The 27,552-nt window shown below is 37.3% G+C and overlaps 1 protein-coding gene across 2 annotated transcripts in view; it reads left to right on the plus strand.

Moving 5' to 3' along the window:
- Positions 1–27,552, plus strand: part of CEP162 (centrosomal protein 162) — a 98,944-nt gene that overhangs the window by 60,569 nt on the left and 10,823 nt on the right. For both annotated transcript variants that reach the window (XM_028108126.2, XM_088023920.1), the window contains 7 exons: positions 1,110–1,273; positions 2,048–2,152; positions 5,506–5,718; positions 9,078–9,730; positions 14,571–14,712; positions 16,734–16,832; positions 24,798–24,932. In XM_028108126.2, the coding sequence (XP_027963927.1) occupies positions 1,110–1,273; positions 2,048–2,152; positions 5,506–5,718; positions 9,078–9,730; positions 14,571–14,712; positions 16,734–16,832; positions 24,798–24,932 (1,511 nt within the window). The remainder of the gene's footprint in view (positions 1–1,109; positions 1,274–2,047; positions 2,153–5,505; positions 5,719–9,077; positions 9,731–14,570; positions 14,713–16,733; positions 16,833–24,797; positions 24,933–27,552) is intronic.

The following is a 27,552-nucleotide window of genomic DNA, read 5'->3' on the forward strand; positions in this document are numbered from 1 at the left end:
TCCTTTAAGTATGTTGTAATTTTAGAAAATTTTTAAAAAACCAATTAATAGGTATGTACATTTGATTGGTTTTAGCAGGAATAATTGCAGGATCAGAAAAAATCAAGGATTATTTTGAATTTGTGGCATCTTGTATTTATTCATGTTCATGTCTGTCACCCTAGCTAGATGGTGACCTTCCTGAGGGCATGGTCTGCCTTTTTGTCCCTGGGTCTGAAACTTAGGCTCTCAAGTATTTGCCAAATGAACAAATAACACTGTACTGTGTTTATAGAAAACACAAGGATAAATGTGACATTCTCTGCAAGGGAAAACAAAGGAGAGTAAGATAAGAATGCAGAAAAGTTTAGTATTTTAAAAATTACAAATAAACATGAGACATGGTACTATGATACTACACAGGGCTTTTAAGGAAGAGTAGCATTTGAGCTGGGTCCTGACAGATTGGAAGACACAGAAGTGAAGGGATGGAGGGAGGTTGCTGGAGTGTGTTTCTTGAGCATGTTATTGAGTGCGCCTATGGATTGGAGCTTAGGATGACAGAACCCAGGGCTAGAAAAGTGGATCAGAGGAGCCCTTGTGAGGGTCTTTCTGCTGTGATATTATGATCTTCAGTGTAAAGTATGTACAATAAAATCCACTTACCTGTTTGTAAGAAAATTACATTTGCTTTCCTCATCTGTAAAATAGAATAATAATAATAATAGTGCCCATCATGTTTGTTTTATTAAATGAAATCATGCATGGTAAACACTATTGTTTCCCGTTGCAATTTTTAATATAATTATAGGAATTCATGTTTATTATTTCTTGGATCCAACATTCATTGTCCCATGGAAACAACTTTGCTTTTATAATGAAAGTGGGAAAATAACTGATTTATCAAAAAATTTATACACAGCCAATTTTGCTATGAATTTGAGGATTTGGACTTTGAAGACAGTCTTCATTGCTCTTTACTAATTGATTAATAAACTGGACATTACATTGCAAAGATCATTTTTTTTTCATAATGCTTTCATTATATAGGCATTGATTTTCATGTAATTTAGTTTATTTCCATATTTTGGAAAATTACAATCAAGTTCAGGAGTTCCTTTTTCTTATAGGTGAAAAATTATACGAAATAAAAATTTTAGAAGAAACACATAAACAAGAAATCAGTCGTCTGCAAAAAAGATTACAGTGGTATGCTGAAAATCAGGAACTTCTGGATAAAGATGCAGTTCGGCTTAAAGAAGCAAATGAAGAAATTGAGAAGCTCAAACTTGAGGTAGTAAGATCATTTTAGAAAGTATTTCTGTGATGAACCCTATTCAACAATTAGTTCTTCTTAGCTTTATAAGTGTAATTGAGTCAATACCTTAAACATTTTAATAATGAAAATAGCTGGTTTGGGTTTGGGTTTGCTCTTAGAGATGTGTAGTCTGTTTTCGATTAGACAGAATAAATCTAAGCTCCTTTTCATAACCCGTCAGGTCCCTGTATTGTCTGAACCCTGTCTGCCTCTCCAGCCTCATCTGTATGTATCACACTCCACACGTCACTCTCCTGCAGCCACACCAGACCTCCCTCTGATTCTTGAACATGCTTGCTCCACGGGTTGCCTTGGTCTAGATTACTCTGGCCTGGTTTCTTCCATGTCTCACTCCTCATTCAAGTCTCAGCTCCAGTTTCTACTCCCCAAAAAGACGTTTCCTGATCTCCTCATCTAATGGAACTACCAATCCTGCCCCCTTCTGACCTTTCTTCCCAATCTGTCAGTGTGTTTTATTTTCTTCATAGCACTTGTCACTCTCTGAAGTTATTTTACTTACTCGTTGATTTAATTTACTCGTTGATTTAATTTATTAGCTTATCATGTGTCTCCTCCACTGGAGTGCAGGCACTATGAAAGCAGGCTTATCTTGTTTGCCCTCCATATCTCCAGCACAGTGCCCTATCTGGGAATTCATAAATGAATGAATGAATACATTATGCATCTCTCCTGGGGTTTCTCTGGTGTGTTTTAAATATGCTTCTTAACATTTTCTTTACCTTTTGATAGGTTGAGAAACTGAAAGCTGAATCTGGAAATCCATCTATTCCGCAGAAGATACGTTTAAAAGAGAAAGCGGCTGATGCCAAAAAAATTCAGGATCTAGAGCGACAAGTATGTGTTCAGGGTAAATTTTCACTAAGTTATTTTATATACAGTGCATTTTTGTTTTCTCTCGTTTCAGTGGTTCCTACAAAATATAATTGACCTGAAAATTCTTGTTTTTATTAATTTATTCTAATATAGAACTGCCCTTTAAATACTTGATATACAATAAAGTGACAGTAATAAAAGTAGTAAACAAAATCATTTTATATAGTCTGTGTCTTTCTGCATAAAGAATGTGTAGGCTGTTGTGCCTCATTGGATGGTAGACCTGTGGATGAAACGTTATTTTGTATTCCAGCTCTATTAGACATCTAGACACAAGCAGCATTTTAAAACTCTGGGTATAGAGTTAGGATTCCTTCTCCTGATGAAAGTTTGGTGAGAAAGGAGTACAGGAAAGGAGATCCTTGAGTTGGGAACATGTTAGAAGTGCTTGGGAAGTGTTGCAAAATGCCCTGGAAATAGAACATTTAGCCTTCCAAAAGGCTGGCCTTAATTTTGAGTTCTTGCTCACTGTCAAGTTTCGAAATACTCATTTCATGGTCTGGGTAGCTGGGAGACCTTTTCAAAAATCATATAGTGATGCTGATTAGGATAAAGATGTTTTTTCATTGAAGTAGTTATTTTGTAGGGTGGAATATTAACTTTTCTCCTTCTGTTTTTAAAGCTGTAATGTAACATTTGTATTCATAACTCAGTATTAAAACAAAATAAGAATTTCCAGCCCTGTCCATAAAAGGGAGCATGCATCTGTAGTCAAATCATGACACTTCAATGTACGGCCATTATTCCCTCACAAACCCAAAACTGTGAGGTCATCACTGGGCTGAATATTATCCCAGTTTTATGAGAGAAGGAAAACTAAGCAAAAAATTAACTTTGTTACTTTTACAGGACCTGTTCTTATATTAAAAGGTATGATTTTTAGTTGGGCTCAGTAGCCAGGAAAGAAATAGGACAGAGTGTCTTGAAGAGCTACAAATATTCTGAAATCACTACAGTCCAGGATTGCTTGGCTATTTTTCAGTGCTGAAGATTTAAATTAGCTAATGTAGATGAAGCCATCCGGAACGGTGAGAGAAACAAGACCAGAGAAACTTCTTCTCCACCTGATGACTTTAAGAGAAACAATGTAGAACTAAATGTGTCAGAGTAAAAAACTGAAGCGTGCTTAAAAGCAAAATTAAGGCTTGAAATGATCCATATTGACTAGAAATATAGCACTTGGTACAGGTTACCTTTCTCTTTTATTAATGGTTTCATTAAAAGTTTATTGGTTTACCATTTTAAACTATATCTTTCTAAAATATTACTCATTAATAGTATTTTGTGTAGTTTGCTGCATGTACATTTCAGATCTTATTCTGTTCCCATGAACATTTTTATCCTGATGATTTTAAACCTTAACATATATTTTAAAATCAAGGTATATCACAGTATATTCAGAATCATTTTGGAGCCATGTTCTGAAATAGATTAATTATAGAATAATGAATAGCAATTAATAATCTCCTTTTCTAAATAATATATAAGTAAAAATGGGACTAGTTAATTAGATGCATGTTATAATGAAAATTTCAGATTATGTGCTGTTTTTTACTCATGCTTTTATTTAATGGAATATTCCATAGTTTAATTTCCACTGAGAATATTTAAAAAAGCATTTACTTTGTAGGAGAGCCACACTGATATCAGTGACCAAAGAAAAATATTGAAAAGCAAAATTAAAGAAAATATAAATAAAATCAAATTTTCCCCCAAAATGTAATAAACATTTAAGAAATCAAAATTAGATTAAAACATTTCTTAAAATTTTAAGTGAAAGCATTAATTATGAATGTTATAAACCATTTTTAAAAATTGAGATCTTTTCCAATATATATGATGTGTTATGTGTATGTATATACTCACATGCTTAGATCTCCAAATAACTAGATTTTTTTTTTAAGATTTTATTTATTTATTTGACAGAGACACAGCGAGAGAGGGAACACAAGCAGGGGGAGTGGGAGAGGGAGAAGCAGGCCTCCCGCTGAGCAGGGAACCCTATGCGGGGCTCGATCCCAGGACCCTGGGACCATGACCTGAGCCGAAGGCAGACGCTTAACGACTGAGCCACCCAGGCGCCCCATAACTAGATTTTTAATACCAGAGAAAGCAAAGCTTTGAAAATGTTGCAGATGAAATTACCAATATTTGTATCTGGATATATTTCAATTTATGGTACATATGTGAATGTGCAAGCTGTCTTCGTGAATGGAAATATTTGCTTTTAACTTTGCAAATGATGAGATCCTTGAATACTTAACATGAACAATATTCAATCTATAAACAGGATTTTGAGCACCAGCAACCCATTGTGCCTTAGGGAAAAGTAGTTTTTGAGACCAGATCATAATAAAAGACAATATTAACAAGCCCTTACGGTATGCTGGGCATTCTGCTAAGCACTTTACCAAGATAAATGTCATCTGATCCTCACTTAAATTTATCAGTGCCATGAAATTGGTATTGTTGTCATTCCCACTTTACCTCTCATGTGCTATTTTATTGTATTGTATGCTCAGAGGGTAGAAAACTGCTCAACAAAGAATTTTATGTTTTAATATGTTTTTCTAAGATACCTTAACCATAATACCTTTAACAAAAATAAGTATACACACAGGCACATATATAATATGCTCCAGTTTCTGTGGGCCTTGGCACTGTTCTTTCTTATAGAAAGACCATTAAAATATATTATTGTTTAATAGACCAAATGAAAAGTAGTCTTTTGTGAAGACTTCATTAAATATTATCTAATCCTCCTTTCTAATTGAAAGAAGTAACTTTAAAATAGATCAAACTTCATTTGGAGGGGGACATCGGTCGGAGGGATGAGGTTGGGTGGAAACTGTTGCAGGTAGGGGCAGGTGCTTAGGAAGCTATGTGTTTATTGCAAAAATTCTGTATGCAGAAATGTGCATATAAGTCATTTTTCAATTAACAGATAGTATAAACATGGTCATCTGAGGGAGTCTGTGGGAAAAACGGAAAGAGCATCGTCCTCAGAAACATGGGCTATTACTACTACAATAGAAAGTCCCAAGATCTATTTCAAATAAATATAAGAGGATTTCTATAAATTAACCAGTACTAAACTAGACATCATACTATAGGGTTTTAAAATCAGATAATGTAGCGATACAAAATTTGAAATTAATCCATGTTTTTGTGCATTTGATTCAGTCTTAAGATGTGATATAAACATCTCTTTGAAATCTAGACATGACTGATAGAGCATAATCTAAATTTATACATCAAACTGCTTAATTTTAATATATTTGTGACCTTACATATATGCAAAAATATTTTAAAAGGTTAAGGAAATGGAAGGCATTCTAAAGAGAAGATACCCCAATTCTTTACCTGCTTTAATATTGGCTGCATCAGCAGCTGGTGACACAGTGGATAGAAATACAGTGGACTTTATGGAAAAAAGGATAAAAAAACTAGAGGCTGATTTGGAGGGCAGAGATGAAGAAGCAAAGAGAAGCCTTCGGACCATGGAACAGCAGTTCCAGAAAATGAAGGTAAGAGCCAGCTAGACCCTCAGGGTCTCAGTATGATGGGCGCTGGGCACTTCTCAGGTCTCATTTTTACAAATTCCTAAACATCCTAAAAAACCTTTGCCTATAAAACCTTTGCCATGAGTGTCAGCAGATGCGAAAGAAACCTAGAGCCATCCTATCTTTTTTGTTCTCCTTCAGCAACTTTTCTTTTTGTTTCAAGCATGGAAAATCAAGCGCAGGGCCCCCTCTCAGTGATAGTAGAATTAGTGGAAATTAAGTCATGAAAAGGCAGAGTAAAACACCTCTGATGTATATTCAATAAAAAATTGTTTTTTAATTACCATGGTTGAAAATACTTTTTTGAAATTTCCCTAGATAAGGGAGAAGGGAATAAGAAGAATATGTCTTGGGGTAGAGCAGGGGGCCGGGCAATGCCTGTTGAAAATGTCTTTCTGAGTTTTCTGATCCTTCATGAGGAAAGAATTTGAAAATACAAGTGCTAGGATGACCAAGTATAAAAGAAGATGTGGTATTTCATTTACTTTTAAAAATTTGTTGAGCACACAGTTTCTGCGGTAATTCACGCTAGATGCTTTCACAGACATTTTAGTTCATCCTGCATCATCCTTCAGTCACTGGTGAGAAATAGATAATTGCTACGCTACTTTACAGCCAGGGCAACAGAGATGTTCATAACAGAGATATTCACAACAGAGATGTTCACATCTTGCCTGAGGTGCTACTGCTGGTGAGGGTTAGAGCAAGGCATCAAATCCTAGGCCATGCTACTTCTAGGAAGCAGATCTTATTCTCCACAGATTTACATCCTGAGAGAAGCAACAGATGATAGGATATTAGATTCCAGAAACAGTGAAAGGTTGAAAACCTGGCAGTACATTGGCCTGCTAGTTAATTTAAGGTCCTGTCAAGGAAGTTGGGCTATTTTTCAAATCTCTCAGTTCTCTGCCTGGTTCTCTTTCTTCTCTCACTCTCCTAACTTCCAAGATGGACTTCTCTTTAAACCACCCAGTTTTCAACCATGCTTACCTTCCTCGCTTTCTGCTCCAGTTCACCCATCTCTTTCTCCACTCCTCCTCTCACACAAATCTGTGTTTCTGAGGAGATGGCCCAGTTGTGAGAGTAGGGCTGTCACAGGTGTGTAGGTGTCTGGTCTCGCGAATTCCCTCAGTGCTACTTGACAAGCCTATTGCTATGGCTAATCGATTTCTTCTATTCCCCGAAACGTTCACTCCAGACCTCCTTCCATCAAGTTCATCTGACCCCACACTACTTTTAAATAGACTGCCTCCTATCCGAAGGAGACTGCAGTGCAGTGGAAAACACAGGCTTTTAGAGTCAGACCAGCCTTCTGTCCAGGCCCAGTTTCACCATTATGGCTTCATGACTTTGCACTAGTTACTTCAGCTTGCTGAGTCTCTCATATGTAAAGGCGATAATAACTGACTTAGTGCCAGTTATACCACTTTTACTCCTAAATTGCTTTCAGTTCCTCTGTCCCTTTTTATCACCATGTCAGTCTACGGCCATCATTCATAAAAAATGGCTGGATAACTATTGTAATCTCCTGACTAGTCTACACATACCCACTTCACCCCATCCATCCTCTAATCAGCTCTTAACAGTAAAGCCAAAATTATATTTCCATATCCCTCAGTCTTAGACACACACACACACACACACACACACACACCCCCTACACCCCTACCTTTATTTATATCCCTCAATAACTTCCTGTTCCTCTTAGGATAAATAAATGGCCTATAATTACATGTATGGCCAGACCCCACTCGCTGTCCAGTGTGTTCTCCCACGATGCTTTCTCTGTCCTGTTATGCTAACGTTTCTCCTACTTGCCATGTTTGCTGCAGCCACACATGTTGGCAGACTCTTGCCTCTGCCCACCTCGTTCACAGTTAAGATATTCCTGTCCTTCAGCTCTCAGTCCAGGCGTTGCTATCCCAGTGAGAGCTTCATGGACTCCCTAGTAGACAAATTATCTCACAGGCACTCTAGTCCCATGCACTTCTCCATTGCATCCACCACATTTTCCGGCCATTTTGATTGGATCATGAGTGACCGCTCTCCCTGTCTAGCTTCTGGACTTCATGATGGCTGGGACTGTTCTGCTTTTACTCACCATTGTGTTCCATCATTCAGCAAGGTGCCTGACACAGAGCAGATGCTAAAATATTTTACTTAATAATCCCTAATTCATAGGATATTGGGGGATAGAGTGGCAAAGTATATGTAAAGCCCTACTGCCTTGTCTGAAGTGCAGCAAACATTCAATAAATCATTATAATAATTCAACTGGTATTAGCATTCCACTCACCAAATAAAGGCATGAATTCCAACCCCCTACCCTATTTTTATATATCTAAATCTACCCACCCTGACTTTTCTCTTTTTGCGTTTCCCTACCCCATGCCCCTCCTGTCCCTGCTCACTCTGTCACTTCTTTTCATTTCTGGTTCCCAGTACATGCCAAACATTAGATTGCCTTTACATGTATTCTTCCTATTTCCAAAATGCCCCTGCTTCCACTTATCCTCAAATTTACACTGATCTCTCAAGCCCAAACTTAAATGTGCTCCCTCTGTTGCAGTCTTCCGACCTTCTCTCAGGCCTCCAGACACACTGAGGTGCGTCATCATCCCCGTTGCATGTATTCATAGGCCCGTTATCACAGTTATCCTAGGACATTGAAACTTGCCATATCACTCTCCTGATCAGGCTGTGAACTGTTTGAAGGCTGCGCTTCTTTATCTTTAGAATCTGGCACAGTGCCTGGCACACAGCAGTAGCTCAATAAATATTCATTGAATGAATGAACAAACACTGTAGTGCCTCCCTCCACAGAGTAACCTATTTAGGTTATTTTGTTTGTAATACTAAAGCTCCAGTATAACAAATCGAAGCTGATTTACTCCCTATGAGATTCCTAAATCGATACTAGGAAGTTGAAAATGTACTATTTCTTAAAGATTTCAGAGCCCCCAATTGCTTTCCCTATTTCTCCTGAAAGCATACAGTTTGTCAGTTTGCATAGAGAAGGGTACATAATAATAGGTTCGATTGTGATACTTAAAATAAGTTTTGGGGTGTAGAGAAATGTGTAATTTTCGTTTATAAAGAAACACATTGTGAAATTATACAACATATGGAGAATATATACCATTATGCCCTTTTAAGATGAGGACTTCAGTACATTTGACTGAGGGAACTCAGAGTTGGAGGCATTAGAATATGTAATGAGTGCCTGAATGAAGGAATAGGTAGGACCCAGAAGAACGCAGGGCTTCAGTAACGAATGACCTACTTAGCAGTGGTTTTGACATTACATGGATTCTTTTCTTCAGATTCAGTATGAACAGAGACTAGAGGAGCAGGAGCAGCTACTTGCCTGCAGATTAAAGGAGGCACCCCAGAACCACCCTGACAGTGCCTGCAGGGTTGAAGCACTAGAGAAGGAGCTCGACGACATCAAGGAAGCCCATCAACTCACTGTAAGAAAACTTGAAGCTGAAATAGACATTCTTAAACATCAAAATGCTGAATTGGAACTCAAGAAAAATGATAAAGATGATAAAGATTTCCAGCCTATAGAATTCCAGATAGAACAAGCTCATGCTAAAGCTAAGCTGGTGAGACTTAATGAGGAGCTGGCCGCGAAGGGGAGAGAAATACAAGACCTTTCAAAAACTGTGGAGAGGCTTCAGAAGGAAAGAAGGATGATGCTGTCTAATCAGAACTCTAAGGGTAAAGAGGAAGTGACTGCAAAAAGGGTGAAGAAAGATGGTTTGCATTCAGGTAAAGGAAGTGCTAACTCATTCCCTGGAACCCTGGATGGCAAGCTTTACCAGCCACATACTTTTACTGATTCCCATGTTTCAGAGGTTTTACAAGAAAACTGCAGATTGAAAAATGAACTGGAGAGATTAATTGTGGAGAGGAATGAGCTAAAGATGAAATCTGAAGCAGCAGTGAACCAATTTGAAAATTCCATGAAAAGGTAAAATGTGAATCTGTAATTATATGGGGACATATAAAGATAAAAACATCAAAATTATAAGAAGTATTTCCTCTGGTAGTTTTACCCTGAACTGAATTCATTGCCAAATTTTAAGAAATTGCATTACATTGCTAAGCATAGATCTCTTTCAGAGTAGGATCCTCTACCTGTTGGAAGCCCAGATTCTGATAAACCTGAATCTCCATGTCAACCTGAACCATGTCCTCGGGCTGACAAATCCTGTCTTTCTGCATTTATCTAGGTAGTGTTAATAAGCTGACCCATTGGGCCTTTTTGCAAATGAATGTCATTATTGATGAGAGACTGCAGAAAACAGCTATTACTAAAACTAGTTGAACATGTGCGCCTGGGTAGCTCAGTCATTTGGGCGTGTAACTCTTGGTTTCGGCTTGGGTCATAATCTCATAGGTCCAAGCCCTGTGTCAGGTTCCACGCTCAGCAGAAAGTCTGCTTGAGTTTCTCTTCCTCTGCCCCTCCCCTCCGCCTCCGCTCATGTGCTCTCTCTCTCCCCGCTCTCTAAAATAAATAAGTCTTTAAAAAAAAAACAAAACTAGTTGACATTCTAAGAGGAAAAGGTCTTCTTTTCCAAAGTAACTCTTCAAATTAATCTAGTGCTCACATCCATTCACACCTTGAAGAACTTCCGTGCTTATCCCTTTCCTTCTCAAAATCACTAGTCTACTGTCTCTTTCCTCTGAGCCCTTCTAACATGCTCAGATCTTTTTCACTGTCATCAAACCAAGTCCTAGTCCTCTTTCTGTCAGTACCAGTTTTCCACAAGTAACCTCTTATTTGCACCTCACTTCCTCTTTTTTTTTTTTTAATTAACATATAATGTATTATTTGTTTCAGGGGTACAGGTCTGTGATTCATCAGTCTTACACAATTCACAGCGCTCACCATAATACGTACCCTCCCCACTGTCCATCACCCAGCCACTCCATCCCTCCCACCCCCCTCCACGCCAGCAACCCTCAGTTTGTTTTCTGAGATTAAGAGTCTCTTATGGTTTCGTCTTGTTTCATTTTTCCCTCCCTTCCCCTAGGATCCCCTGTCTTGTTTCTCAAAATCCTCATATTAGTGAGATCATATGATACTTATCTTTCTCTGATTGACTTATTTCACTAAGCATAATACCCTCTAGTTCCATCCACGTCGTTGCAAATGGCAAGATTTCTTTTTTTGATGGTTGCATAATATATACCACATCTTTTTTTTTTTTTTAAAGATTTTATTTATTTATGTGACAGAGAGACACAGCGAGAGAGGGAACACAAGCAGGGGGAGTAGGAGAGGGAGAAGCAGGCTCCCCACTGAGTAGGGAGCCCGATGTGGGGCTCCATCCCAGGATTCTGGGATCATGACCTGAGCCAAAGGCAGATGCTTAATGACTGAGCCACCCACGTACCCCTATACCACATCTTTATCCATTCATCTGTTGATGGCCATCTAGGCTCTTTCCATAGTTTGGCTGTTGTGGACATTGCTGCTATAAACATCGGGGTGCGCATACCCCTTCGGATCACTACATTTGTATCTTTGGGGTAAATACCCAGTAGTGCAATTGCTGGGTCGTAGGGTAGCTCTATTTTCAACTTTTGGAGGAGCCGCCATACTGTTTTCCAGAGTGGCTGTGCACCAGCTTGCATTCCCACCAACAGTGTAGGAGGGTTCCCCTTTCTCCGCATCCTCGCCAACATCTGTCGTTTCCTGAGTTGTTAATTTTAGCCATTCTGACTGGTGTAAGGTGGTATCTCATTGAGGTTTTGATTTGGATTTCCCTGATGCCGAGTGATGTTAAGCACTTTTTCATGTGTCTGTTGGCCATTTGGATGTCTTCTTTGCAGAAATGTCTGTTCGTGTCTTCTGCCCATTTCTTGATTGGATTAGTTGTTCTTTGGGTGTTGAGTTTGAGAAGTTCTTTATAGATTTGGTGACTAGCCCTTTATCTGATAGGTCATTTGCAAATATCTTCTCTCATCCTGTCGGTTGTCTTTTGGTTTTGTTGACTGTTTCCTTTGCTGTGCAGAAGCTTTTTATCTTGATGAAGTCCCAATAGTTCATTTTTGCCGTTGCTTCCCTTGCCTTTGGCGATGTTTCTAGGAAGAAGTTGCTGCGGCTGAGGTCGAAGAGGTTGCTGCCTGTGTTCTCCTCAAGGATTTTGATGGATTCCTGCTTCACATTTAGGTCTTTCATCCATTTTAAGTCTATTCTTGTGTGTGGTGCAAGGAAATGGTCCTGTTTCATTCTTCTGCATGTAGCTGTCCAGTTTTCCCAACACCATTTGTTGAAGAGACTGTCTTTTTTCCATTGGACATCCCTTCCTGCTTTGTCGAAGATTAGTTGACCATAGAGTTGGCACCTCACTTCCTCTTAACCAGGGATCTCGTCCTCACCAGTCTTTTAAATCTCATCTCTCAGTAGTGACCTCTTCTGGTCCAGTGATGTTGTCTCTATTCTCATTTCCTTGACATTGACTTTCCTGAAATATGGGTTTCCTCCCAGAACCTCCGTGACTGACACCTCTGACTAACACTCCTCTTCCTTGTCTTTTAACTAACTCTGACTCCTCTTCATTCTCCTTCCTCAAAAATCAGACTTCTACCATGGTTCCTTTTCAGCTGTTTATTCTCTGTTCTTTTTCCATTGCTAAATTCATCCATTCTTGTGGGTTCTATGAGTCATGACTCCAATTTACTTTTCAAGGCTTGTTTTCTTTCCTAAGCACAGATGTTAAATCTACCATTTTCTGGATTGTTCCTCTTGGAATCAGTAGTATCTCAAATTTTATTCCATTTTTACCTGTAAACTAGCTCCTCCTCACAACTTTTCCATCTCTGTCTATGACCATATTTTACAGTTGCCACGTCCAGCTTTACCTCCTTTATTTCTTGGGCTTACAGTTTATGGGGTGCTTCCTTATAAATATGTCTCCTTTTGCTTTCTACCTTCCTATAGAAAGCAGCCTTACCTGGTTTACTAGACAGCTTCCCCACCCTGATCTCCCTGATTTTAGTTTCTGTCTCCCCCAATCATTTTGCTTAAAAACCTTTAATATTCTTTAAATATTCCTGTATCTGAGTTACACTGCCCTCCACTGACTCCCTGCTTCCTGAAGTATCAAGATTAAATTACTCTACATGGCTTTCCACGTGCCATCACCATTACAAGACCTCTCTATGGGCCTGACTTGCTGAATGTCTTTGCTGCCTTTTGCTCATCCACGCTTCAAGTACTGCCACTTCCACAAAATATTTCCTAGAGCCTCCCAGGAAATTTCCTGCTCCCAGCTCCTCTATAATTTATGTACCAAGTACCAATATTAAGTACCAAGAAAGCACTAGTCATACACTGCCTTGTAACTCCTTGAGAACTGATGTTAAGATTATACTTTTGCAACCTCCCATAGGAGCAGAATGAGCAAAGCAAGCACCTAGACAAATACGTATTGATTGATTGGCAGCTATGTCTGATTGAGTCATCCTGGCAACCATAAATGCTTCCAAATTGAAACCTTATTTCTTGAGTCCTGAATGTGATACTAGAAATGAAGGTATTTGGAAAGAATCATATTCTTTTCTGGAAATAATTTAAAATTGAAATTTTTCCTATAAATTTTTCTATACATAATTTAGTATTGTTAATCTGTTTTTCAAATAGCTCTGGGCCTGAGAAGTGCGGAGTAACCTTTCCCAATCCCAGATTCAGGCTGTTTTGGATTTTTTTGTTCATTTGTTTTTTACTTTAGTTCAGTTATATCATAAGTGCTTTAGATTTTTATGTTTTTCCAAGGACCCTAGTCACACCATTTCCATGAGGAAATATTCATATAGACAAATAATCAACTGATAAATTCGTTTATAGTTTGGGAATTGCCATATTAATATGTATTTTTAATAACTTTTCCAATAAGAGAAAATGGCTTATCTGTAAGAAATGTCTTTTTAAAGATTTTTTTCCTTTAAATTTTTATTGTTATGTTAATCACCATACATTACATCATTAGTTTTTGATGTAGTGTTCCATGATTCATTGTTTGTGCATAACACCCAGTGCTCTACACAGAATGTGCCCTCTCTAATACCTATCACCAGGCTAACCCATCGCCCCACCCCCTCAAGTGTTTATCAGAACTTTGTCACCTACTAAACTGCCTCTGAATGCATAAATTTTGTCACAGAGACAAATCAGTAGTATCTCACATTTAGCAATCCAAACAAATTAGGTGCAGGGTTACGCTGGGTCCTAAAGAATTACCGTAAAGATTATTTTATTTTTATGACATGGCAGCTAGGTCTCGAGTCATATCCATGGACCAAAAACCAGTGAATGTTGCCTAGGGACAAAGCTTTGGAGATTCTAAAAGGAGCTGTGATTATCAAAATAAGAATCTGGGCAAAAATCTGAGTTTATCTTAAAAGATAAAATGTGAGGCCCCTGCTTTAAATCCATACAGAACATTTAGAACCTTTGATTCTAACAGAAAGTATAGCCCCAGGCTTGGGGTTGAGTGAAAGTCCCAGACTTTGAGCTCCAACTCTGCTGGGCTTGAACCCCCAGCTCTGCAATTTACTAATGAACTCTAGAGACATCACTCTTTCCTAAACTCAAGTTTGCCCTTATAAAATTCAACAAATAATAGCTCATGGCATGGTTGTAAGATCTCACAGGCAATCATGTATAAAGCACCTGACAGAGTGCAGTAAGTATTGGTGCTCTCTCTCATTTCTTTAATTTCCAGACTTCTTACATTATTTTTGTGCTAACTCTGAATTGAAGAGCTGTTTTTATGTGTGAGTTTCTTTGATTTGCTCTACAGGGTCAAGGAAGATACGGCAGCACGCATTGCATCTCTCAAAGCATCTCATCAGAGAGAAGTAGAGAAACTCCTTTGTCAAAATGCAGTAGAAAATTCTTCTTCCAAAGTAGCTGAACTAAATCGTAAAATAGCAACTCAAGAGGTAGATGACTTTAACACACTTTCTTTGGCTTTAAAATTATTTTTTTCAGGACTGTTAACATTTAGAAATGCTTCAAGTTCACTTTTTGATAGAAATGAGAAATTCTTGACTTGATTTTTTTTATAGGAGAGGATGCCATTATCATGCATTTAACTGTTCTACTTTAAGATTATTCTAAATAGGGGGTTTCATAGTTTTGTCCCAACATTTCTTAAATAGTTCTTCTTCTAAGGCAGTTGTAAGGGATGGTACAATCACATTATGTGATTGAGACCTGAGTACTTGAACTTGAATGTTGAACCATCTCCCTCCACCCAAGTCCCAGCTGACAAGTAATTATCCTAGTCATTCTTCTTGCCCAATTACCTTTCATTCATTAAACAAATAATGATTCAAGGTCTATAGACAATCAGGCACTGGGGATAAAATAATCAACAGAGAGATACACACAGCTGTAGCCATTATGAAGCATAGTCTTCTTAGAATTATGACAGAGTATGCTGAAAGTTCATCTGCATTTCCTCAAAAAAGTGTATCTTCCTTCTTGGTTAGTATGTACATCTACATGGAATATCATGAGTATCTACTATGTGGTCCATCTTCTGTGGTGTTAGAAAATTGAAAAAACAGCATTAAGATAGAATTTGTATCTGTATCCCCCCTCCAAAAAAAAAAAAAAAAGCAAATATGGCAAAAATGTTAGCAATTGATAAATTGAAGAATGAATGTCCATTGTGCTCTTTTCTCTAGGTTTTAATTTTAAAAAACAAGCTGAGGGGCGGAAACCAGGAAATGATGATCTTACCCCCACCTCTCCCATCAATAATTATTTAATAGCATCTTGATTAAAAACAAATCACTCAGGGGCGACCAGGTAGCTCAGTCGGTTAAGCATGCAACTCCTGATCTCAGCTCAGGTCTTGATCTCGGGGTCGTGATTTCAGGCCCTGCCCAGCATGGAGCCCATTTAAACTTCCCCAGTTGAGCGATTTTGTTTTTAGGGCCAGATAGTGGATATCGTGAACTTATTGTACATTATTTCAGCTATAAAAATGCTATTATGGGTTTGTGAGAAGGTGTCCTTATAAGGAGATGCACGTTCAAGTATTCAGGGGATAGAAGCCTGAAGGGTAATGAGGTCTATAATTCATGTAGCTCAGAAACGGAATTTTGTCTATTTTAATATTTCAGTGAGAAAAATTTAGAGTGCTTTTCAAAGGTAATCGTAGAGCAGTTGCAGATAACTTCTCTGGCTCCCCCCCACACACACAATGGGAGCAGGGTGTCAGTGGGCAGTGTAAACAGGATAGCAAGTCAGTATGTAGTTGGGAGAGGTGGATAAAGTAGTGTCAGGGCGCCACACATGGTGCCCTTAATGTTACTTTCCCAGAGTTCTAAATGTGATATTGTAAATTACGAGTTAAGTGGAAGTCAGCATAGTCTGATGATAGAAATAGTAAAAGGAAAGCACTGGAGGTAAGAGATGCACATTTTCCCCAAGTTTTCAGGTTCTTGATGAAAGTATTTATGTATTTCAGTTGGCCAAAAATGTGTGACATTTATTTCATGCTAATACTAGGCTTGTGCTGTCTTTATTTTGTCAGTAGCTCTTTAATAAAAACTATTATCCTTACTCACAAAGTAATAAAGACAATATTGGCTACTTTCTTCAAAATGCTTGGACTTTATAATTGAGGTTTATTTTAAAAGGTGTTTTTCAGGCCTCCAGAAGAAAAATACTAGAGATAAAGAAGCCAAGTAGTTATGTAGCCATTAATTTGTAATATGTATGATGCTTTATATCAAATATTGAAACAAAATAATGAGTGAATTCAATGAGCTTAATTAATCCAATGAACTTAATTCCTGTGGCAATTTATTTCCATGTTAGAATTTGGTAATTTTAAAATATTGGGAATTTTTTTTTATTACAAACGAAATTCATTAGTTGGTTTTCTTATATTTTTCAAATATTTGAGGAAGAGCTTTCTTAACTCAGCACTTCTAACATAATTTCCTAGGTACTTCTAAAACATTTCCAAAATCAAGTTAACGAGCTGCAGGGTAAACAGGAGTCTGTTGTAGTTTGTCAAGTTCGAGAAGAAATCCTACAGAAAGAGGTAAGAAATAAGAAAAATATTGGATTAACATAAGCTTTTCTTTGCCATTTCAATCATATTTTTGTATAAATTTTTTTAACTGTACAAGTAGAAACCTGAAAATATTTATCACATGTCAAAAAATATTAATAACTTGTTTATGGTACGTCTGCTTTCCCCAGATGAAACTCTCAAATATTAAGTTTATTATGTATTTGATGCTGAGATTTTTCTGGGCAATGAGGAAATAGAGGGGAGGGGTATTTGGTTCTTTTGATTTTTTTTTTTTTTTCTTAAGGACATAAAATTGGATGGTTAAGGCCACTTCTGCATTGAGTACTAATACTATTTAATTTGGTTAAGAAATAGAGACAGCTGTCATTATAATCATGCTGGATTCCCAATAACAATATCACAGGAAATAGATCTTTCTGGAAACTCACCATTTTTATCACTCTAAGATCCTTTTGATTCTAGGAATTAAAAAAAAAAACAGATAAACTGTGCATTCTGTTCTTTGAAGCATATACACCATTTTTTATTATTCAAGAATTTATTAAACCATACAAGCAGAACGTACAACTGATTGCAATATAAAAAGATTAATGTGCAAACACTCCACAATTAGGTAACTATCAATTAAAAAGTTTTGTTTCAGTTATTGAAAGGCTGTAGTTCAGCACATGTGCATTCTTTTCAGTGTTTATGATGTACATGAACGTTGTTGTATAAGCAGTAATTTAACAGAACTTCACAAACCTAAAGTAAACTTTTGGGAAAAAGCAATAAAAGGAAGTATGTTCTAGTGTTTGCATGATAAAGGTCAGTTTTAGTCAAATTACAGTGTTGTTAGTTTAAGAATAGCTAAACTATTTTGAAAATAGAAAAGCTGCAACACATGATTTTCAAACCTATTTACTGGAAAACTAAGTAAAACACTCCATCTCTTGAATAAAATGACAATCTGCATTTTTAATATGCAGCACATTTATAATAGTTGTTTGAACAGGGCTTATTTATTCCCACTACTGATAACCTTTTGAAGGCCCTCGAAGGGTTTTTCTCTCAGGCTGGTGGGAATAGTTCATTTTCCCAGACCTGCAGGAATTCCCAGAATTATTCAGGCTACCATTTCCACTGGCTTCGGAACTGCCTCTGGGCAGCCAGCTAGACAGTCTTAGAGTTCATCTTGTATGTTTTCCATCCCTCACGAATCACCATCCTGCATTGCTGTTAGCTAGGGTTTGAAAACAGTCGTTTCACATGTCGTCTGGTTTTTCGGCTAAGAAAGGAGGGTAAATCCCGGTCTCTTTCTGACCACAAGAAAAAGCACAATACACATTTTTTAACAGTAGCAAATTCTGTTTTGTTTTTTGACTGCTTGTTTGTTGTTATTCTATTTCTATAGAAAAAAACAGTGATTTGAAATGTTCCAGCATAGTTCAAGACATTGGGAAGTGAACCATCTCCCACTAGCGTGTTAATCATGAAAACCTGAAAAGATTTTTCAAATTTCTGCATTTTGTTCCATGCCTATGTTACCTAAAGGGTTGTTAAACCACATCTCTTTAAAATCATATCTGCTGCAATAGGCTGAAAACATTACCACGCCTCTGGTGTATATTCATTCAGTTGATGCTAACTCAGGCATGTACTCCTCAAATCTTTTTTTTAAATATTAAAATGTAAAAGGTAATCTTTCATGTTTAAACATTCATCATAGATTTCCGGTCTTATTTTTCCACTCACTGTTGAGTGGAAACAACCATCTATTTATTTCCTTGCACCCTAAAGTTGAAGAGGAAGGACTTGAATCTTTACTCAACTCCTTAAATTTAGACAATTGAGAGGATTGCTGCTATTGTTTCCATGTCCTGCAGTTAGTATATGCATTTTATTGGTCATAGTTTCTTTTTCATCAATAGGATTTTGTTTTGTTGTATTTGTATAGTCTATACAAATTTTAGAAACCATTCAAGAGTGACCTCTAATATGGGAACCCAAGGACTATTACAGTGACTCCTAAAAGTTATCAAAATTCTTCTTCTAATTTGTGTCAAATATGCTACAGCTAGCTGCTTTTAGGTTATGAATGAATAGTAGGAATGATTTGGGGGTTTATGATAAGATCTGGGTTTAAGTTGTTAAACATGTCAGTGAGCCTTACGGTGGCAAGTCATGTAAACATTTAGAGTGATACAGTGACCGTAGGCCACACTTGGTACTCTGGCTGCAGACCAGGAAACACAAGGCAACAGCCGGCATGAGTAGGTCCCACAGCAGTCCACACAGCTGTCCCAGGAACAGCACACATGCAAGGGAATAAGACTCACATCTGGCAGTTGGAGGAACCACCCAGGCTTAAACTCTCCCCGACTCCACAAGAACCAGCGTCTCTTAGAACAAATAACTCATGCACAGTGGACCCCACAAGGACATGCCCAGTGCAAGAGTCACTGCACTCAGGAGAGCCCAAACCTACCCCTACCTGTCCCACCAGGTATTTCAGTTCATACCAAGTCCTCCAAGCCCAGATGATTTTCCACCAGTCGGGGCATTACCACAAGCAGTGTACGTAGATGACATCTATCCTTATCAAGAGAACAAAGCGAGGAAGTGAATTGAACCCACGGCCAGTTTCTCATGCAGAATGAAGAATTACATTTACCCTTTACCCACAGGCATTTGCTAGTGTTTTTAACTCTCTCAGTCTCAGGGTTTTTTTTAGCTATTAAATGGAATAAAATCTACTTCCTAGCATTTAAAAAGTGTTTAGGTGTCAGGCACTGTCGACAGGCTTTTGGGATATAGAAATATAGAACTAGAAATATAGAACACCTAAAGGTAACACCCTCAAAGAGCTTGCATTCTAGTGAGTGGGACAGAAAAATAAACTGATCCATATAGACTGTAAGGTCCCCGAGCTAACTTTCTTTGCATCAGAACTGAGTCACATGCCCACCTCCAAACCAGGCATTGCCTGCGGACAGTGGACAGTAGTAACAGGCTTAAATCGGTCAGTATCTCCTTCAGTGCTAGACCGTATTAGAATCTAGACTCCCTGGATTAAGTGTTCACAACCACTAGCATTCATCCCAGCAGCGTGGCCAGGAAAATGAATCGTGCCAGTAAGTTGCAGAGTATGAAGGCACGCGAGATGGTTGAAAGCACACAGACTCAAGCCGGTCATGCTCATTTAAAGGGGGAAAAATAGCATAATTTTATGGTCCAGTTTGAATTGAAATTTGTAGTTGGTAAGATTCTCTACTCACCGGCGTATAAGAGGACAGTATATAGGTCTTCTTTGGAAAGAGGTCTGTGGGCTATGCATGGATCATCTGAATTCCCTTACCTGAGCCTCCTGCTGCTAGTGGTCAGTGATGTCTGTCTCCTTTACCTTTAGTAACATGATCTGGGAGAATCACTCTTTCACTTTAGTAAAATAATAAACTAGTAAGACAATAAGAATTTTATTCATTAAGGAATATATGCTTTCTTTTTATTGATGTTATTCACTTCTATCCCGGTTGAGTATGGATTTATTTATAAATAATATTTATTTAACATTTAATATATTTTAATATAAATGTTTATTATATATTTAAGAATATTGAACATGTTTTTATACTAAGATTAATATATATTAGAAGGTATAAAAACACCCATGATCCCATTACCCAGAGCATATTTTGCTATATATTCTTCCAGATTTTATTTATTCGTAGACAGATACAAATACGGTGAGGGTGTGTGTTCATGCATGCACACACATAAAATACATGTTTGTGTATGTGTGTATGCATAATGATTTTTAAAAGCTGTTTTTTACCTAACAGTATATATATATTCTCATGTCAGTATATACGTTTTCTCTTTTTCCAATTTTATTGAGATATAATTGACATACACTACTGTCTAAGTTTAAGGTATACAGCATGAAGATTTAACCTACATAGATCATGAAGTGATTACTGCAGTAAGCTTAGTTATCATCCATAAAGAAAAAGATTTTTCTTACCTTATGGTGAGAACTCTCAGGATTTACTCTTAACAGCTCACGTACACCGCGCAGCAGCGTTGAGTATTGTCGTCATGCTGTACACTGAATCCCTAGTATAGTTATAACTGGAAGTTTGGTCCTTTTTGACCGCTTCGTCCCCTTCCCCTCTCTCCCACCCTTTCCTCTCCACCTCTGCTAACCACAAATCTCATCTCTTTTTCTAGGAGTTTGGGGGTTGTTTTGTTTTTTTGTTTTTTCAATTCCACATATAAGTGAGATCGTATGATATCTGTCTTCTTTCACCTGGTATAATACTGTCAGGGTTCAACCATGTTATCACAACGGCATGATTTCCTCCTTTTTTGTGGCTGGATATATATCACATCTTTATCTATTCACCCATCAGCGGACACTCGAGTTGCTTCCATGTCTTGGCTATTCTAAACAGTGCTGCTATGAGCATGGTGTACAGATATCTTTCCAACATAGCTGTCTTCAGGTAAATACCCAGATGTGGAATCCCTGGATCGTATGGTCATTCAATTTTTAATTTTTTAGGAGCCTCCCATACTCATTTTCATAGTGGCCATACCCGTTTACAACCCCACCAACAACACCCATGGATACCCTTTTCTCCACATCCTCACCAGCCTTTGCTGTCTTTTTGATGCTAACCATTCTGGCAGGTGTGAGGTGATGCTGTAGTTTTGATTTGCATTTCCTTAAAGATTAGTGATGCTGAACATTTTTTCACGTACCTATTGGTTATTTATGTATCTTTGGAAAAATGTCTATTTTGGGTCCTTTGCCCATTTTTTAATTGGATTATTTGGGGTTTTTTTGGCTATTGAGTTATATAACTTTTTTATTTGAGAAGCAGACTCCCCGTGGAGCAGGGAGCCCGACATGGGACTCGATCCCAGGACCCTGGGACCATGACCTGAGCTGAGGGCAGACGCTTAACGACTGAGCCACCCAGGCGCCCCTATAAATTCTTTATATGTTTTGTATATTAACGTCTTATAAATATAGTGTGCAGATATTTTTTTCCTTTCCATAGATTATTTTCATTTTGTTGATTTTTCTGTATAGAAGCTTTACAATTTAATATAGTCCCAACTTGTTTATTTTTTATTTAGTTGCTTGTGCTTTTGGTGTCATATCCAAAAAACTGTTGCCAAGACCCATGTCAAGGAGCTTTTCTACTGTTTTTTTTCTAGAAGTTTTCTGGGTTCAGGTCTTACATTTAAGTCTTTAATCCATTTAAGGTTAATTTTTGTAAGTGGTATAAGATAGGGATCTAGTGTCATTCTTTTATATGTGAATATTCAATTTTCCCAACACCATTAATTGAAGGGACTGTCTTTTTTCCCCTGAGTATTTTTGGCTCTCTTGTCATGTATGACTGTGTGCCTGTGTTTGTGCCAGCGCCGTACTGTTTTGATTGCTCTAGCTTTGCACTACAACTGGGAATCAAGAAGTATGATACACCGCTCTCTCCCTCTCAACACCGCACTGACGTTCAGGGTCTTTTGTGGTCCGTAGACGTTTTAGGGTTTTCTCTATTACTGTAAAAAATGCTGTGGGAATCTTGATAGGGATGGCATCAAATCTATTGATGGCCTTGGGTAGCATGGACGTTTTAACAGTGTTAATTCTTACAATCTATATTTCTGGATCATAAGGATTATGAGATCCAGGAATATGGATTATAAGAATACTTTTTATCTTGTATCTACTTCAATTTCCATTATCAGTGTCTTATAGATTTTGGTATAGGAATCTTTCATCTTCTTATTTATGTTCATTTGTAAGAATTTTATTGTTTATGATGCTTTTTAAATGGGATCATTTTTTTCAGAGAATTCATTACTAGTGTACAAAACGCTACGGATCTTTAATTTTGTATCCTGCAACTTTACTGAATTCATTGATTAGATCTAACAGTTTTTCTGGTGGAATTTCTATAATTTTCTCTATATAAAATCATGTCACTTGCAAATAGAGACAGTTTTAATTCTTTCCTATTCTGATGCCCTTTATTTCTTTTTCTCGCCTGATTGCTCCGGCTAGGGCTTCCAGTACTATAATGAATAGGAGTGGTGAGGGTGAGCACCCTTGTCTTGTTCGTGGTCTTAGTAAACCGTTCAAGCTTTCACCATTGAATCGGGAATTCAGTGTGGGCTTATGATATATTATCATCATCTGAAGTACATTCCTTCCATACCTAATTTAAGAGTTTTTATCATGAACAGGTGTTAAATTTTATCAAATGCTTTTTCTGCATCTATTGAGATGGTAATATGATTTTTTTCTTCATTCTTTGTGATCTATTACACTGATTTTCATATGCTGAACTATCTTGCATCCCAGAGATAAATTCCACTAGATCATGGTGAAGGATTTTGTTAATGTACTGCTGAATTCAAATTGCTAGTATTTTATTGAGAAATTTTCCACTCATATTCATCAGAGATAGTGGCCCATAGTTGTCTGATAGAGTCTTTAAAAAAAATTTTTTTTTTCTTAAATATTTTTAAGTAATCTCTACACCCGATGTGGGGCTCAAACTCACGACCCTGAGGTCAAGAATCGCATGTTCTACTGACTGAGCCAGCCAGGTACCCCTGATAGTCCCTTTATCTGGCTTTGTTATTAGGGTAATGCTGGCCTTATTAAATGAATTTGGAAGTGTTCCCGCCTCTTCTGTATTTTGGAAGAGTTTGACAAGGATTGGCATTAATTCTTCAAATTTTTGGTAAAAATTCACTTATGAAGTCATCGGGTCCTATTGGGAGATTTTTTACTTATTAGAATTCTCCTTCACTTGACTACTTCGTTCACTAGACCAGAACTTCCAGCTGGTATACAGGAATGGGTTCCTTGTGGATCGTAAGATACTGATGACTGGAAATGTTGTCTCATTACAAACTCAAAATTTCAGTCATTAAAAAGTTTATGTGTTGAAGTTGAAGTGATATTTAACCATTATGTGTATGATAGTGGCAGTCATCCGAATTAAAGTCTGCAGATTTCTTTGGTCACGGATGATATCATCAGGGATGTCCCACATTTAAATATTTAGATTTAGATTTGCTCCTGACTTAATTTGCTTGTATTTTCACATTTTAGAAACTACTTAGGAATTGTAGGGGGTTTGGCAGTGGGGGGGTAGGGGTTGTTTTTTGGGTTTTCTTGTAGTGTTAGTGTTTTTATTAGGTACTGTTTCATGGGAAACATGATGGAATTTGTTCATTTTAGCCATTTTCACTTATTATTTTGCCTTTTGCTACTAACAATTAGAAAATTATTTAAAATTATATGGTAAAAAGAAAATACATTTGTTTCAAGCCCAAAAGAAAGAGCTCTCAGATCCCCTCTGTTTTACTAATGGGTACCATGAAAATATTACCATTTTCTCTGTTGACCATAGTATGAAAAGGGAGGTACCACACTAGACTGTAATCTCCATGAGTATGGACTATGTCTTTCATGTCTGTATCCTCAGGACCTAAGACAACAGCCAGGACAGAAGGAATTCAGTGTATTTCCTCAGAAAGAGGTTGAACTCTGTGTGTTGGGTACTATACTGTGTAGGGTGCTTTAAATGTATTATATAACCCTAAAAGTAATCAGCCTTGTTAAATACATTGATACTTTGTTAGCACAGCTAAATATACCAAAGACAGTGCCCACCTTCATTTTGAATGCTGTAATCAGCCTGGCGTACATGGGAGGAGGTGGTCCAGTCATCGGGAACCTTTGGATTATGAGGTCATTTCAGAGCTAGGATGAGCCTTTTTTTCCTGAACATAGGGAATGCAAACTCTTAATTCTAACAACTCAAGATATTTTTCTTATTAACAAGAAGAGTCTTCTCTAGAGAAATTTTATACAAAGGAAATGTAGTAAATATTCTTAAAACTACCTGGTAAAAAATTTATTTTTCTTACCAGTTTTTCATTTATTTTGTATCTCAATTTTAGATTACAAAACTCCTAGAAGAACTAAGAGAAGCCAGAGAAAACCATACACCAGAGATGAAACATTTCATGAGCTTAGAAAAGAAAATTAAACAGATGGAAATGCGACATCAGCAAAGAGAGCAGGAACTTCAACAGGTAAAGTAGTAAATTATATTTACATATTTGTATAGCTCTTCACTTTTAAGTACCTCCAGTTTGCTGTAGGTTGGCCATCCCTAGCCAACACTTCCTAAAGTATTTCATTGTGTCTTGATATTAAGAATAAAAATACAGCTTTTAAGAGCATATAAGACTTTATGTATTTGAAATTTAAAGATTGGTCTTATCTCTGGAATAATAGAGAAACAACTTGTATCTTTTTTTTTTTTAAGATTTTGTTTATTTTAGAGAGGACACAGCAGGGGAAGGAGCAGAGGGAGAGGGAGTGGGAGGAAGGGAAAGAATCTCAAGCAGGTTCCAAGCTGAGCGTGGAACCTGATGCATGGCTTGATCATGATCCTGAGATCACGACCTGAGTCTAAACTGAGTTGGATGCTTAACCAGCTGAGCCACCTGGGTGCCCCTCATGTTCTTAATTATTGATGGTTGCCTAAAATGTTAGGCATTTTATCCTGGGAATGAGTTTTTGGAAGCCATATTCCATATTCATTTCATAAATGTTTGTAAGAAGTAGAATTATATTAAAAAGAAATCATTTAAAATATATGCCCTGCACTAGTAATATCACAATTACTCTCCTTAACTACAAACAGATAAATTAATAGAAATTAAAAATGGCAGGAGTAAGGGCATGATGTTTTTAGGCATTAACCTTTCTGCTGATATTTAGCTTTGCTTGAACAGTATATTGGTCTGCTTGAGCTGCCAAACTGAGTTGCTTGAAAAACAAATTAATTTTCTCATAGTTCTGGAGGCTAGAAGTCTAAGATTAAATTACCAGCTGATTCATTCTGGTGAGCATTCTGTTCCTGGCTTGCAGAGGCCTTTCCCCAGCATGTGTGCCTGGGGGTGAGGGAGGGCGAAGAGCGAAAGAGCTCTCTGATGTCTTTTCTTATAAGGACACTAATCCAGTCTGATCAGGACCCCACCCTTATGACCTCATTTAACCTTACCCCAAATACAGCCATACTGTGGGTCAGGGCTTCTACGTATGAAAGGGGGGGTTGTGGGGACACAGAAAAGATTCAGTCTATAACAGCGTAAATGTATATATTCTTTGAAAACAAAAAATACCACAGAAATGCAAAGGTTTATGGTTGACCTGAGTCCCACAGAGAAACCCTAGCTGTTTAATCATGTCAGAATTTTAGCCTTTATCATTATAGGAACTACAAAATGTAAAATGGATGACAAAGAGATTAGTGTGATTGATTTCTCATTCTTACATAGGGTGACTGAATGGATAAAAAGAAAAAAAAAACAAAACACCTCTGTATGCTACCTACAAGAGATTGACTTCAGACCCAAAGACATATAGATTGAACATAGAGATGGAAAGAGATATCCCATTGCAAATGGAAATCAAAAAGGTAGCAACACACAGTCATGAGACAAGGGCATTACATAATGATTAAGGGATCAATCTAACAAGAGGATATAACGATGGTAAATATTTATGCAACCAACATAGGAGCACCTAAACATATAAATCAAATATTAACATACATAAAAGGAGAAAGTGACAGTAATATCATAGTAGTAGGGGATTTTAACACCCTCTCTTACATTAATGGATAGATCATCTGGACAGAAAATCAATTAAAAAACCAGTGCCTTTGAACAACACATTAGACCAGATATACTTAATGGATATTGGATGTAATATGCTGTATATAATAGCAGCATATACATTTTCAAATGCACATGGAATGAGCTTTAGGATAGATCACATTAAACCACAAAATAAGTTTCAGAATGTTAGTAAGATTAAAATCAAAGCAAGCATCTTTTCCAACCACAATGATATGAAACTACAAATCAATTACAAAAAAAAAAAAATAGAATACAAATACATGGAGGCTAACCAAGGTGCTACTAAATAATCAATAGGTCAATGAAGAAATCATAGAGGAAATTTTAAAATGCCTTGAGACAAATAAAAATGGAAACACAACATTCCAAAATCTTCTGGACACAACAAAAGCAGTTCTATGAGGGAAAATTTTTATAGCTATAAAGGCCTACCTCAAGAAACAAGAAATATCTCTCGGCACCTGGGTGGCTCAATTGGTTAAGTGTCTGCCTTTGGCTCAGGTCATGATTTCCGGGTCCTGGGATCAAGCCCCGAATTGTGTTCCCTGCTCAGTGGGGAGTCTGCTTCTCCCTTTCCCTCTGTCCCTCCCCCCACCCACTTGTGCTCACTCTCAAATAAATAAATAAAATCTTAAAAAAAAAAAACAAAAACGAATATCTCAAACAATCTAATATCACACCTAAAGGAACTAAAAAGAAGAACAAAGCTCAAAGATAGGAGAAGGAAGGAAATAAAGATCAAGACAAAAATAAATGAAATAGAGACCAAAAAATAGAAAGAATCAATGAAACTAAGAGCTGGTTCTTTGAATGATAAACAAAATTGATAAGCCTTTAGCCAGACTCATCCAGAAAATAAGAGAGGACTTCAATAAGTACAATCAAAAATGAAAGAGGAGGAAATTAACAACCGATACCACAAAAATACAAAGGTTTATAAAAGACTACTATGAAAAGTTATATGCCAACAAATTGAACAGCCTAGAAGAAATGGATGTCTATA

This window comes from Eumetopias jubatus, unplaced genomic scaffold (genome assembly GCF_037043125.1).
Source record: "Eumetopias jubatus isolate StellerSeaLion01/CBP00866 unplaced genomic scaffold, mEumJub1_p1.0 scaffold_6, whole genome shotgun sequence".
Taxonomy (NCBI): domain Eukaryota; kingdom Metazoa; phylum Chordata; class Mammalia; order Carnivora; family Otariidae; genus Eumetopias; species Eumetopias jubatus.